We start from the raw sequence: 16,458 nt of genomic DNA on the forward strand, positions 1-16,458 counted from the left end.
TTTTTGGATACCTGGGATCGAACTCAGGGGCACTCAACTACAGGGCCAAATAAACAAAATTCCATGAAGCTGTAATTTTCTTCTGTGATAGGACATATCCATTTATATCGCTTTCTCTCTTTTTCCAGGTTGCAGAGATAACAGAGCAATTAGCTACTCTTCCAAAACGAGCTCAACTATCTGCTGCTTTTATTACATATCTTTCTGCTGCTCCTGAGAGTCTCAGAAAAACCTGTTTGGAAGAATGGACCAAGTCAGCTGGTCTTGAAAGTTTGTATTTAGTTATTTGTGATTTTGAAATTTCAATATTCTAAAAATGTACATTTGACCTTTATTTCACTCTTTTGTTTTGTTATTTCTTTATTTGAACTGGGGATTGAACCCAGGAGGCTTAACCACTGAGCTAAATTCCCAGTCCTTTTTATTTTTCATCTTGAGACAGTGTCTCCCTAAATTGCTGAGGCTGGCCTCTTATTTATTATCCTACTTCAGCCTCCCAAGTTGCTGGAATTACAGGTATTTGCCGCTGTGCCTAGCTATTTTGCTTTACTTCAGTGTTTAAACTCTCCTGTAAGTTGTAAGGATACTAGACTATAGATTTGCCAAATTTCACAAAAGTTTTGGGAACGTTTTGTTATTGCATCTTCTATTCCTAAATCACTACAAATAACAGACCACTAAAGGATTTTTGATATTGCATGAATTCAACTAAACATTTTATCTTTACAATAATTTTATGTAATAAGGTGAAATATAGGAACTCTAACGTTTCTTGTGCATTTTGTGGTTTGCACAAAATTACTTATGATTGTAAAACATTCACTCTGAAGAAATATGAATTATCTAAAGTTCTGTTCCTTTGAACTTTTTTTTAACTTCTTTATTCTTATATTTGAGTGCTAAATGTAGATGAATGGTTTTCAAATTAAAGGTTATCATGGAACTTTTGCTTCAGTATATTTTAGTTTATTTTTGGATACCTGGGATCCAGCTCAGGGGCACTCAACTACAGGGTCAAATCACCAGCCCTATTTTGTATTTTATTTTAGAGACAGGGTCTCACTGAGTTGCTTAGTGCCTTGCTTTTGCTGAGGCTGGCTTTGAACTCAAGATCCTCCTGCCTCAGCCTCCCAAGCCTCTGGGATTATAGGTGTCTGCCACTGCACCCAGCCTTGTTTCAGTATATTTTAAATAGTTTTATTTTCTTTCCTTTATCAAGTGCAAGATTATTGTAATGAAGTATTCTTGGTATCTTTAACTTTTCAGAATTTGATCTGAGGAGATTTCTTTGTACTGAAAGTGAACAGTTAATTTGGAAAAGTGAAGGCCTACCATCTGATGACCTTTCCATAGAAAATGCTCTTGTTATATTACAGGTAATTAATTTGCTTTAATTTTCTCAGAAATGTTTTTTTTTTGAGGCTTGCTAGAGGAATTCTTTACATTCTTAGGTTTTTGCAGTTATTGTTTTCTTAGTCATGTAAAAGTGAAAATATTTTGTTAATGAAAATTTACTTATTCTGTTAGTGAATGTATACTTCTCAATATAATTTATTTTTTACCTTAATACAAGAGTATAAACTAAAGTGCCATTTTTATTCCAAAATATTCTAAATAGAAGTTTTAGAATATTTTGGAATAAAAATGGCACTTTAGTTTTAGTAATAGAAATGCTATAGAGATAACTGGTTCATTTGGTTGTTTACTTACTTCATTTAGAGTATATGACTTTATAAATTTTACATTTTAATTTTATTTTATGTTGCAAAGTGAATTTAAGCTTTGGATTTTAAGTTGGAGATGACCATATGTATATTTTGAAAATTGTTCTTTGTCAATGTTTTCTTAAAGTTGAAAATATTACAACCTTTTTGGCAGTGAATGTGAAAACTAAATTCAAAGGCTTGTACACAGATAAAAATCATTACTTTGAATAGTTTGATTTTAACCATTAACTTGATTTTCCTTTCTGACATGCAATTTGCAAGGTAATTTTTCTTCCTTGATAATGTGAATTTTTTCCTATTCTCTCTCTCTCTATATATATATATCTCCATTGAAAAAGAAAAACCTTTTGTGTCCAGAAAAATAAATAAATAGATAGATAGATAGATAGATAAATAAATATTTTTTTTGGTGTTGGGGATTGAAGCCAGGGACTTGTGCATGCAAGGCAAGCACTCCACTAACTGAGCTATATCCCCAGCCCTCAATAGCCTATATTTTACATTACCAGTGTTGTATTTCCTCTCTGTAACCCTTCTCCCTGCCCAGACACCATTTCCTTATTCTGTAATTTCATTGTCTCAGAGAAAGCATGAGAATTGAATAATGATCCTGTTTAGGTAGCACAAACTGTTTATAAGATTCGTATTTTGGGCCTTATTTATTCTGGGATAATTTGTTTGGTTTTATTAGGCCTGTTAATCATCTGATTGTAGTTTGGTTGGTTGCATTGGTGTCCTACCGGAAGAGAAGTTGCTACCACAAATTAAATACTTTCCCCTTATTTTGATTTTGGTAATTCTTTGATTTATGTTTTTAAACAATTTTTATCATTGCTTTTCCATTGGAACCACAAATCTGAAACTCTAAATTAGTGTTTGTAAATAAGTTCATTGCATCATTGCAAACTGTATGCTTTTTTCAGATTTGTTATTGCTTCTCCCCAAGGTTTGGCAATCACCTCTTCTTGTTTCAGTAAATGTTTCAAGAATATAATTGCAGATTTTCAAAAAAGGTCTAGTTTGGGGCTGGCGTTTTGTCTTAGCAGTAGAGCGCTTGCCTAGCATGTGTGAGGCATTGGGTTCGATCCTCAGCACTACATTAAAGAAAAAAAAAGTTAAAAAAATACAATTCTAGTTTAAGAATTCTCTTTTTATTCCATAAGTAACCAGGAGAAGTAAGTCTTCAGAAAACATATATTTATTATATTAATTTTTATTTTTTACTGATACCAATGCAAAATACTTAATTTTGTTTTCTGAGTTGTCTTTCATAATGAATATGTGCAAATTGATTTTAAAGTTAGTTTTAATAAGAAGCTTATATTTACTTTATATTTAATATAGATGAGTTCCTTTTAGTTATTTATTTGCAATTATTTAACAAAATAAAAATTATTTGTGAAAATGTTGGGGGGTATGGTAATCAGTGATTTTGTTGAATGAATTTTCCATCATTGTCAACATTCTATTTCAATTCTTAGGTAGACTAAATTCAAAATAAGTCATTATAGTTAAGGGTTTGATTGGATAGTACATGTTTATAACATCTAATCATTAAAATACTATGAATGTATATGAAATTAAATCTCTAAATATATACTACGTGTGCATCTGTGAAGACTCCTGAGGAAAGATGGCTAATCATGATAAATAACATGTATTTTTGATTCTGAGGTTTATAAAATTTCTTCAAGTGTACAACAACTTTTCTGAGATTTTCTGTTTCGTTGGAGACTATTCAGGTTCAAGTCTTGTAGTTACTCAAAAAAGTTTTAGATGTTAGGAAAAAGAAAAACCTTTTGTGTCCAGAATTATTTCTTTACTGGTTTTAACATAAATGCTTGAAGTTCTCATATTTGGCTTGCCTTAACTGTTGAAGTGCATGTATTCTCTGAGAGAGAAAATAGTCAAATTTTATTTATCCTTGACCTTGTAACAAGAGTTAGGTTTATGTTAGGAAAAAGCTTATATAACATGTCTTTGAGGAGCAGAGAAACATTTGGCTAATGTGATCATCCCTTGTGGATTGCTTGGGCTATAGTTTATATTAATAAACCTGGTACGGGTGATAAATTATATGATCTTTTTAACGTTGGGCAACTCCATGAATAATGGAGAATATAAAGATGTTAGAAATAGAAGAGAAGGTATGAGTGAAAAGCATTCTAAAAGGAGATGGAAAAGAGGATAAGTATAAATTTCAGATTTTATATAATTTTTTCTTGTGAAGACATCTATTGGATATTTATATTTATTGTTTATGAAAAGTTTGGTATCTAATTGATTTTCTTTCAACAACTCAAAGTTTCTGAGATTTTTTTTCCTTTCTGCTACTTGGTATATATCAAGGAAAAGCTATCTAATTTGATATTGTATGTCTAAAAACAAAGAATTATAAAGTTAAATCATAAAGGGGAAATTCTTTACTTCCCCAATAATTCATCATCATCATCGTCATCATCATCATCATCACTTATCTAGTAATTACTATGTGTATATATTATTGTTTAAGAATTAACATAGGTAAAGCAAATACTCAAAATTCTGACATCAACTCAATCTAGTAGGTGCATATGTAGCCCTTTTTATAGATAAGGAAATTGTGGCACAGAAGAGTTGATCATTTGTCCATTGCTGTCAAGTAGTTGAGCCAGGATTCAAACACAAGCTATCTAGTACCAGTTAGTACTCTAAAACTGCCTCCTATAGAAGTGTGTGTATGCACGCGCATGTACATGAATGACCTTAACTTAATTATTTTGTGTTATTCTTGTTAATGAACACTCCTTAGATAATAAAGAGATAATAGGCTTTAATTTTATTTGTAAAGTTTTTTTTTGCTTTTATTCCATTTAATGTATTAAAAATAAAAGTAAAATTATAAAATGTCCTAAATGTTTTAAGAGTCATCACTTTCAAAAATGTCCCTTGCCCAATATTCCCTCCTAACCAAGGAAGGAAGAATTTAAATAAATATGTATTTCTAGTCTTGAATCTTTCTTCTGAGTTCCTGACCTCTATAGTTCCAACTACTGTGGAATATTTTTTATCTAGGAAGCTCAAGCTTTATCTGCCTTTAATTGAATTTGATGTTTTTTTTTTTAATTGAGAGTCTTTCTGTGACCCATTACAGCCCATATAAAAAACTATTTATGCTTTTAAATAATTGAGATGTGCAGAAATTTGGGGCTAGCTTCAGAATTCAGAAGGTATTAATAGGACATTTCTTTCTTCATCTTGACAGATGGATTTATTCTCAGATAGGTTCTCTTTACCCTTCATTAGCAATAGTTTTTGGTGTCTCCATGTTTTCCATTATCAGAGTTCTTGTTTCTAGATTAAGGATGTGCCACATCCTCCTTCCGCCTTTACTCCAAGCATGTATGTCAAGCTTATGAAAGGATTCTGATTAGTATGGGATACCTACTCATTCTGTGGATACAGGGTTCCGTGATTGATAACCTCATCAGAAATATGTTAAGTGGGGCATGCAGGACAGCATAGGTAGCTCTTCACTATAAAAATCTTTTTGTTTTTAATTTTTTATCATTGGTTTTCCTTATTTCCCATCATTGACAATATTGTAATCTTGGCCCAGTAGTGCAAACTATAAGCTGGGAGTCATTCCCACTGTTTCTTTTTCTTTCAGTTTATTATTCATCTTGTCTTGTCAAATATATTTTTCAGATATCTCAAGAATGCATCCTGTTTTAATCACATCCACTACGAGTGGCTTCATTTATACTTTCATCAATTTGTATCTGGATAAATACATTATTATACTATCTGATTCCTTGCCCTGAGTCACTTCTTTATAGTTGTTGAAGGGATCCTTCAAAAACAAATCAAGTAATATTATTTCAATTAATATATTTCATTGACTTCTCATTGCCTGCAGTATGAAATTTTCATCATCTTTAGACATGGTATAAAAAGGTCTTCATGATCACACAGATGCCAGATTACTTATGCCATTTTTTTTAAAAAATACTTTTTTAGTTGTAGTTGACACAATGACACAATAAAATACCCTTATTTAATTAATTTATTTATTTTTATGTGGTGCTGAGGATCAAACCCAGGGCTTTGCACATGCTCGGCAAATGCTCTACTGCTGAGCCACAACCCCGGCTCTACTTCTGCCATTTTTATATATCATCTTTGCCCACATTTTTCTTAATCAAGCTGTGTCAGACTACTGGAATTTTCCAGGTACTCCGAACTTTGTTATTATTCTTTTCATCATGGTATTTTTTTTATCCAAAATGATTTTTTTTTCTTCTTTGCCTTCCTAATTTTTCTTGGCTTTGATTGATTTGAATTGTTTCCTAGTCTCTGCCCTATCTCCATATATCATTCTTCTGTAGCATTTTGTATACTTCTGAATGATGGGTTTTTTATTTTTGCTTCTTTATTAGATGTCAAGTCACTGAGGTCAAGGGAATATATCTTATTAATTTCTGTATCCTTTGAACTTTGTGTTACTGTAGATTCTAAGGTAGATGAATAAATGAATGAAAGCTCAACATTTTTGATCTATTATAAGTTGTTAATTATATAATTTAACTACATTTCATCATTCAACACAGATAAAATATACATTAGAAATTTTCTCTAAATCTCTGTGTAAAAGTATAAATGAGATGTACAAAAACTTGTAAGTACCCTTTAAATTTGTTAAACATATTTCCTTTGCTAAAAATAGATTTTGAAACATTACCATTTTCTTTTCTTTTCTTTTTTTTTCAACTGCATCAGATCATTGGTTTGAAATCATGGGTAAGAAAACTCCTTCAAATTTTAAAATCATACTGTCAGGGTTAAGCAAAATCTCATAGAATTGTGAAATGTTTATTATTGAATGCCAACATAAAAGTAGACCCTAAACCCATAGTAATACTAAGAATGTAATTACTAACCATATCAGTTTTCTAGGGTTAGTACATTTATTTGATGGAACAGTAAGAGAAATCTATAGAAATAGATTCTGGGTAATGATCATACAGTGATGTAACATGGCAAGGGGGAATATTCTACTCTGGTTGCAAATAAAAACAAGTTCTTTGTGGAGAATTTAAATACTGTAATAAAGCTGTTTTAAAGCCAGGTATGTTTTCATTATGACCATGTGCTAGGAATTCTGAATGGTGTTGGTGATAAAAAGCTATTAGTCTACAAGGCAAATTATTCCTACTATAGCCTTCCTTCTTGATATGCCACTGAAATAACAAGTGTTTTTATGAGATTGATACACCTTAGTCCTAAGTTTTTATTCTACTCTTTCACATGTGTTTTCTTATCCCTATAATGTACAATTACATTTTTTTTCAAATAAGTGAAAATTTAACAAAAATTAGTTCATTCATTTAAATCTGATTTAGTAGGTAGTGGTAATTATTAGATGACTTCTAGAGTTATTGCATATTTATTTGGTGCTAGGAGGTATACATTTTTTTATACATATAATTGGCTTCCTATCATCTCTAAGAGCCATTGTGTGTAAGACGTCTTCACTGGGTTCTAAACTCCTGTAAGTTTTAGAGATTAACTAGTGCAGGACATTCTGTAATGAATTTGGTTTCTAGCTCATTAGATTTAAGCATATAAAGTCTAATTTTCATTTCTAAGACAAGGCTTTATGGTAGATATTTACTGCTTTAGAAGAATCATTGTCTTAAAATGTAAATAACTATGTTAAAATTATTTCAGCAGTATTTTTATGATTAGCTCATGGGTCTTTTATAAGGCCTTTATGGTTTATTCACCCAGAAGATGTATAAAGTTAGGGAATACCTTGATTATGCATTTTAAAAACCAGAGCAAATAGTGCAAATAGCATCAGCATGGGAATAAAACTCTTGCTTAGTATATTGTTAACATACACTTTGAGTTATTATGTAACAAATGGGACTATGCACAGTTTAATTACTTAATATTATTTCATTGAAGATTTATTAATTTGGTTTTCCAGTACTGATATGTACTGTACCTGTATTTATTCCTTTTGGTTGTACAGTTACATCCTCCAAAGTCAGCTCATTTAGAAATTGTTTCATAATTTTTAGGCATTTATTTTCATTAAATCAAACCATACTCATTTAATTAACATTCTTCTTCTTTTCAATCTAGAGTCGAGTGTGTCCATTTCTTATAGATCCTTCATCCCAAGCTACAGAATGGTTAAAAACACATTTGAAGGACTCACATTTGGAGGTTATTAATCAACAGGTATGTATTACTTATTATTCAGATGCCAACTAAGAATAGCATCGTATAGTGAAAATAATTCTGGGTGTATAATTAGAAAACAGATCCAAGACTGTGGCTTATAATTTACCTGGAGTTGGATTTGGGGAAAGAAATATAACTCACTTAGCTTCAGTTTTGTAATTTGTAAAAAGTGATGAGAATATTTATTTGGTGCTAGGTATTGATCAAAGCTCTGGGAATTTCATAGGGAGTAAAGTAGTCACACTTTCTGTTCTTACGAAGAGGATGCTGTAGTAGGTTAGAGAAACAAATATTTTCTCTAAGTTATGATTAATGGTACAAATATAACTAATTTAGCTTAGAGAATCAGAAAATTCTCCTGGTCTTCAGCACATTTGTAGTTTTCTTGAATGTCTCTCACAATTTCCTATTCCTATAACATACCAAGAAGAATATTTAATGTGTCCCAATATTTGACATTTTGATCAGTAAAATGTAATCATAGTCTTTTTTTAATAGTGATTCCTTACTGTCATATTTATCTTGCTAAAAAAATTATATTTGGTTATTTTTAAATTTCATTTTTTGGAAGCCCTAGTTGTATGACTGACTTTTTTTTTAAAAAAATTTATTCTTAAGTTTTAGGTGGACACAATATCTTTATTTTACATTTATGTGGTGCTGAGGATTGAACCCATTGCCTCATGCATGGAAGGCAAGCACTCTACCACTGAGCCAAAATCCCACCCCTGTATGACTTGCTTTTATAGATATTCTCTTGTATTTGAAAAGTTATTTTTAAAACTTACCTTACTTTTATAAATGGGATTTCTATCTCATTTGTTTGTAGTAAAAATAAATGAAAATTAGATAATATATAAAAATAATCATGTATTGCTTAATCAGGGTGATATATTCTAAGAAACGTGTTAGGCAATTTTGCCATTGTATGAATATCATAGAGTGTGCTTTCACAAGCCCAGGTCATATGGCCTACTACCCACATGGGCTATGTAATGTAGCCTATTGCTGCTATGCTACAAATATGTACAGCATGTTACTGTACTAAATATTGTAGGTAACTGGTAACACAATGGTAAACACATCTACATATAGAAAAGGTACATAGAATGTGGTATAAAATATAAAAATAAATTGTATCTCTATGTAGGTAGGCACTTACTATGAATGGAGTCAGCAGGACTAAAAGTTGCTCTAGCTGAGTCAGTGAGTGAGTGTTGTGAATGTGAAATCTCAGTTCATTACTGTATACATCTGGAGAATTGATTAACACTGTATATTTAAATTATACCAAATTCACAAAAATTTTCTTTTATCAATAATGTTAACCTTAGTTTGCTCTTTTTACCTTATAAATTTTAGCTTAAAACACATATAACTATACATATTTCATTTTTATATATCTTTATTTTATAAGAATTTACCTATTTTTAAATTAATTTTTTAAACTTTTTGAACTTTAAAAAATACTGGTTCTTTTTAGTTATACAGAATACTAGTTCCCTTTTGACATAATTATATAAGTATGGGATATATTTTATTCTATTTTAGACCCTGTATCTCTCCTTTTCTCTTTTCTCCTCCTCCTGCTCCCTTCCGTCTAATGATCTTTCTGCCATTTACCTGTCATTATTATTTGTTTAAATTAATTTCTTGTGGATGTACATGATATCAGATTCACCATTGTATATTCATATATGTGCATTGGTAAGTTATGTCAGATTCATTTCACTGACTTTCCCTTTCTTATCCTTTATACCTTTCCTTCATCTCCCTTTTTCTAACCCACTAATCTTCTGTTGCCCCCTCCCCACACTTATTGTGGGTTAGCTTCTACATATTAGAGAAGACATTCAACCTTTGGCTTTTTGACTTTTGGGGACTGGCTTATATCACCTAGCATGATAGTCTCCAGATTCATCCATTTACTGGCAAATGTTATAAAGTCATTCTTCTTTATGGCAGAGTAATAATACTCCATGTGTGTATATATAGCATGATTTCTTTATTCATTTATCTGTTGAAGGGTACCTAGATTGGCTCCCTGGCTTAGCTATTACGAATTGTGTTGATATAAACATTGATGTGACTGTGTCACTTTAGTGTGATGATTTTAAATCCTCTGGATATATACCGAGACATGGGATTACTGAGTCAAATGGTGGTTCTATTCTTACTTTTCTGAGGACTGTCTGTACTGCTTTCTAGAGTGGTTGTACAAGTTTGCAGTCCCATCAACAGTGTATGAGTATATACTTTTCTTCACATCTTCACCAATATTTATGGTTTCTTGCGTTCTTGATAATTGCCATTCTGACTATAGTAAGATGAAATCTCAGTATAATTTTAATTTGTATTTCTCTGATTGCTAGAAACATTGAACATTTTTTCATATATTTGTTGACCATTTGTGAACTTTTTTGTTAAAAGTAAAGACAAACAAATATACTAGTCTAGGCTTTCACAAGGTCAGAATCATCAATACCATTATCTTTTTCTAGATTAACTCCAGAAGGACCTGCCTGTGACTGTTTTATAAGTTAATTTTAAAAAACATAAGTAAAAGGAATATACTCTAAAGTATATTTCATGTACTGTAAAATATACTCTAAAGCATAAAGTATATATATAATATATATATATACATAAAGTTATTTATTATTATTATTTGGTATAATATACTAATATATAATTGTATGTGTTGTACTTTTATAATATGCCTGACAGCTCAGCATTGTGCTATGACAGCTATGATGTACTAGTCAATAGGAAGTTTTTCACTCCGTTATAATCTTATGGGACTACTATTGTATATGTGGTCCATTGTTGACTGAAATATTATGTGGTGCATGATTGTACTTTAGTCTCATTTGGGGTTTGCAGTATAAGATCTTAATAATTATCCCAAATATTATACTTTATTTTTCATCTTTGTTGGAGGCATGGAGTAATATTTTAAACTCCTTTTTTTTTTTTTTTGCTAGCCAAAAAGCCTCACAATTCTTCATTGGTTGTAGAGTCTTGTTGAAGAGTCTTAATTAATAATTTATTAATTAAAAATTAAACTTAATTATTAAACCTGTCACACTAAGAAATATCTATGGGAATTCATCATTTTCCTTTTTAAACTCCTCATTCAATAATTGATTTGGAATATAGGCAAAGTAGTTCTTATTAATTCCTGATAATTTATTACAGATAGAATTTGAAATTTATTTCTATAAAAAATTTATAATTATAGTAGAAAATTAAAGAAAGACACTTGTATTTTGGGGTAAAGAGATGATATTCAATGGTTATAGTGTTCCAGATGTGGATGACCAAAAAGTTCTAGAGATCTGCTACCTATATTGTTGTTATAATTAACAACACTGTAATATATACTTAAAAATTGTTGAGCTTTTAGATGTTTTTTCAACAATAAAAAAAATGGTCGAAATTCTTATTTTTTAAAAATATTTATATTTATGTGACGAAAATTTTAAGATAACTTATTCAATTAAAATAGTTCAAGTACTTGTAACTAGAAACATAATTGAGTAATTTGAATTATTAACATTAAAATTACATTTAAAATGTTCTTATTTTTCTAGTACTATATTCATTTATCATCTATAAGGATCTTTGTATATACTGATATAATAAAAAAATTAATATGTATTCCTTTTTATTCTCACAGGATAGTAACTTTATCACAGCTCTTGAGTTGGCTGTACGTTTTGGGAAAACCCTTATTATACAAGAAATGGATGGTGTAGAACCTGTTCTTTATCCATTATTGAGACGAGATCTGGTTGCTCAAGGTAAATATTCGAGTTTCCAGGGAATGCATATTTTTATGATTTCTCAAAGTAATTAAACCTGTTACAAGCTTGCAAGAGCCCTCATCCTGTGGAGTCACATGGACATGCTTAACTCTTTCCATAATAAAATATTGGGGCTAACAGGGCAAAGCCGAAAAAGAACAAAGCATGCATTGGTTTTTGATCATCTGTAATGCAACAAGTTGTGATAACACATGTGAAATGTCTAGAAAGGAAGCTCATTACAAACTCAGTAGTGTTTATTGGGGATTGATTATGAGAGCAAATTCTCTCACTCGTAGCAATTCCCCAAAGGAAAGCAGATGTTTGGCATAAGCCCCATTGTTTCTATAAACAGTTAAGACACAGTTAGCCTCTTTTATTAGTTCTGAAAACGAAGGGAATTCTTCCTAAATCCAAGTTCTCAGACACTGGCCATGAACCAATTTTTAAAGCAGATCATTCTAAGGCTAGCAGTCTCAGGATTGATACATTACCTCTTTTCTTCATAGGAATCCACTCCAGATTTTAGAAGGTGATGCCCTGAAACTTTTAAGAGTGTGTTCATGCAAAGGGGATACACATGTATAATGTACCGTGTACATATACATATATGCTTGCACATTACCACATAACTTGCTAACAAGATTAAAATAGAAAATGGAGTTATTGGGACAAGGCAGAGAAATAGCAAAATATGCACTTTTTATCTTCTGTTATCCCATAAAAAGGTATGCTTGAACTGGCAGGGGTTAATATGTTCTATAAAAAAAATCTAGGGGACATTTTACCTTTTGAAGTTTTTAAAAATATATTTGTGGGGCTACTTGGTCTACTATATAACAATAGAAGCTTTCTAATCAGAACAGGATCTTGCTAGAAAGGAGTTGCCTGTAAGAGCTATCTCTAGTCTCAATCTGTTCTTTTGTTGGAGCAAACTCAGCTCTGTTGATCCTGCTTCTCATTGTGGCATTATAACTGAAGTGGAAATAAACTATTAAGGCTATCTGGATTTAATACTCTTTTTTTCTATATTCTGATCCTGAAGGGCTTATGAACCATAAATCTTTAAGAGTCTTGGTTCATGGTAGTTTTTAACAGTCTGTGTTGCATGATCTCAGAGTGCAATATTGACAAGATTCCCTTATATTGGATTCAGTAAGGGGTGATGTATTCCACATCATGATTAATTCACATTAGGAATCACTTTCTAGACAGTTGTGCAAGGATATTTGTTCATGTCAGAATTTAAAAAAGAGAGTTTGTCATTGCCCCATCATACTTTTTCCTATCTTGTTCTCATGGTTGAGTAAATTCATATCACATTATTCTATTAATCCCATTTTGGTATACTCTAGAGCATCCTTTTTCAGAGGGATGAGTTCCTCAGGAATTCCCATTTTGTCACTGTACATTATCGATGGGGACAGAGGACGATGATCTTAGAATCACATAAAACAATCTATTAACAAATTTATTTATATCTTAGTGTCCTTAACCTTAGCAGTATAAACTGCTTTTCTACCTGTTAAGGTCAAAGAAGATAGAAATAGGAATAGAATATGCTCCTCTTCCATAAATTTATGTTATTCAAAAATCTTTCAAGGACTTAGGTACTAGAACAGAGACCTTTGCCAAATAGAATAAAAAGTAGGCCCAATCTTTAGCATATTGGTTTAGGAACTGATTTCCTTAACAAAACTCCTAAAACAAGAAGTAAAATAAAAAATCAATAAATAGGATGAAATCAAATTAAAAAGCTTCTTCACAGAAAAAAAATCAATCATGTTGAAGAGAGAGCCTGAAGATTGGGAGAAAATCTTTACCACATGCATTTCAGATAGAGCATTAATCTCTAGGATATATAAGGAACTCAAAAAAATCAATACAAAAATAACCTTATCAATAAACAGACTAAGGAATTGAATAGACACTTCACAGAAGAAGAAATATAATTGATCAACAAATATATGAAAAAATGTTCAACATTTGCAGTTTGAGAAATACAAATCAAAGCTACACTGAGATTTTATCTCAATCCAGTCAGAATGACAGTTATCAAGAATACAAGGAACAATAAATATTGGCAAGGATGTGGGGAAAATGTACACTCATACATTGCTGATGGGAATTCAAATTGGTGCAATCACTCTGGAAAGCAGTATGGAGATTCCTCAGAAAACTTGGAATGAAACCACCATTTGACCCAGTTATCCCATTCCTTGGCATATACCTAAAGGACTTAAAATCAGTACACTAAAGTGACACAGCCACATCAGTGTAGCTCAACTCAAAATAGCTAAATTGTAGAACCAACTTAGGTGCCCGTCAGCAGATGAATGTATAAAGAAATTGTGGTATATACATACAATGGAATATTACTCAGCCATAAAGAAGAATGAAATTGTGGCATTTGCTGGTAAATGGATGGAGCTGGAAAATATTATGCTAAACAAAATAAGCCAATCTCAAAGAAGCAAAAGCTGAATGTTTTCTCTGATATGCAGATGCTAATTCACAATAAACTGGCATAGGGGCTAGGGAAGAATAGAGGTACTTTGGATTAGACAGAGGAGAATGCAGGGAGGGGAGGGGTTACAGGGGTAGTAGAATGAACCGGACATTATTACCCTATATGCATGTATGATTGATTGCACAACCAGAGTGATTCTATATCATGTACAACCAGAAGAATGAGAAGTTATCCTCCATTTATGAATGACATGTCAAAACACATTCTACTCTCATTTATAACTAATTAGAACAAATTAAAAAAATCTTGTCCGCATATTTTGATGAAAAGAAGAGCAAGGTATTAATTAAATTCTTTTTTTTAAACTTCCTCATTCCTTTGTGGTTAGAAGCTCAGCTAAAGGAGAAGGTAGATTTAACAGTTTTAGTTTGTAAGTAGTTAAAGAACATTGGATCAACTAGCTATGTAGAAGTTATTGAGGGAGATACTGGTGTGAGTGGCAAATAATTTAAGTTTCACTAATGATAAATATCAAGAGTTTTTTTTATTACTATTAATCATTCCATTTCTTTATGGCTATTTCAGTTCCATGCTGAGTTAGAGAATGGAACCAGGAGTTATAGTAAATATGATAACTGACCATTCTTGGTTGGCTCTTGTGTTCCAGACACTTTTTTAAAGGGATGTGGCATGTGTATGGGCAACATAATAGTGATGTGCATGATTAGATATTGTATGTGTTTCCAGTGGCTGGTTCTCCCATATGGGAATGACTTTGGTAGTCCAATTGGTTCTGGACTTAAAGGACTTTGTTCAGGGTGGTCCAATGGACTAAAAATTTCTCGATTATTGCTCTTCTATCAGGAGCAATTTATCCTCTTAAGGATGTCTGGATATATCTAGAGACATAAATGATTGTCACAATTGGGGTAGTGGTGAATCTATGCCAGAGACATCTGAAAATGCAAGGAAAGCTTCCTAAAACAAATAATGTATCCAATACAAATTGTTAATAGTGCTGAGGCTGAGAAACCTCTAAGGTAGTTTAGTAGTTCTGACCCATAAGTCTGTGTACAGGTATATTTCAGTTGGTCTTATTGTGCCATATTTAATAGATGTCTGTAGCATTGCATTGAATTTGCTAATCTATGTTTTTATTTATAGACATCTGTAATTCTATGTATCTGAAGGAGATAGGAACCAAAGGCAAGAATTGACTTATAACTTTTGAATTACCTCCAAAGCTTCCTTTTGCAGGAGCTGCCATTTAAACCTAGCTAAGTTTTTCCAAAGAGTCTATTTCTAGGAATGGAATATGCTGATATTCATAGGCCCAGAGGAGATTCAGATGTTGGATCTCCGTCTTTAGTGACTATAAAGCCTTAATTTAGTCTTAATGAGCTTTGGGATATTTCCTTCATCTCCTTTTGGTTAGTTGGATGGCAGTGTTTTAAATTTGTCTTCATTTAAAACTCATCCATCTTGAGTTAATTATGTCTGAATGGGAGACAATCCAGTATGAATAGTTTTTTTTTCCACAGGAAACATTTGCCAAAATGTTAATCATATAATTTAATGAAATTTGGCAATTTGAATGGCATTTAGGTTTATCTAACCCAGATGATGATATACTTTTGGATAGTTTGGACCAGTAATGCTATTCTACATATAATAAATGAACTAAGTTTGATCTTCCTAAAGGAATATTAAAAAGAAATCATAAGTAATTAGCAATATTCCAGTCTGCATATAAAATATCAGTTATGGTAGCATTTTTTTTTTTTATGTCAAGCATGGTAGAATCAATGGTACCACTTTTTGGTTTAAATTTCAGTGGTCACAGTAAACCTTCAAAGCAATATTGGTTTCCAGAATCCAGACAAATAAAATAGTGTTGCATCCCTGCATTTTCCTCTTTAAGCTAAGAATTGACTTCATTTTTCTCACCTGCTGTATAAAAATTAAGATACCAAATCATAGTATTGTCTGTTCTTTTTTATCTCACCCAGGAAAATTACATTTCCATTGTTCTATTCCTGTAATACATAACAGAAGCTCAAATCATAAAACAGCTAGCTACTTTTATTATCTTTGTACTTACATAATGCAGTTTCCTATTATGTTCTTTTGGGTTTTTTATTGAAAATAGCTGGTAAATCTGACCTCTTTAAACATTAGGCTTATTTATTTTGTATACTGTTTGTTTGGTGTGTGTGTATGAGCT

General features: G+C 31.5%; 1 protein-coding gene across 4 annotated transcripts in view; it reads left to right on the forward strand.

Moving 5' to 3' along the window:
* Nucleotides 1-16,458, forward strand: part of Dync2h1 (dynein cytoplasmic 2 heavy chain 1) — a 329,197-nt gene that overhangs the window by 123,703 nt on the left and 189,036 nt on the right. For 3 of the 4 annotated variants that reach the window (XM_005329090.4, XM_078046934.1, XM_040285143.2), the window contains exons 62-66: nucleotides 129-270; nucleotides 1,267-1,376; nucleotides 6,486-6,506; nucleotides 7,857-7,955; nucleotides 11,638-11,761. In XM_005329090.4, coding sequence (XP_005329147.1) covers nucleotides 129-270; nucleotides 1,267-1,376; nucleotides 6,486-6,506; nucleotides 7,857-7,955; nucleotides 11,638-11,761 — 496 coding nt within the window. The remainder of the gene's footprint in view (nucleotides 1-128; nucleotides 271-1,266; nucleotides 1,377-6,485; nucleotides 6,507-7,856; nucleotides 7,956-11,637; nucleotides 11,762-16,458) is intronic. The other variant, XM_005329089.4, reaches the window with a different exon arrangement.

This window comes from Ictidomys tridecemlineatus, chromosome 4 (genome assembly GCF_052094955.1).
Source record: "Ictidomys tridecemlineatus isolate mIctTri1 chromosome 4, mIctTri1.hap1, whole genome shotgun sequence".
In the NCBI taxonomy this organism is placed as follows: domain Eukaryota; kingdom Metazoa; phylum Chordata; class Mammalia; order Rodentia; family Sciuridae; genus Ictidomys; species Ictidomys tridecemlineatus.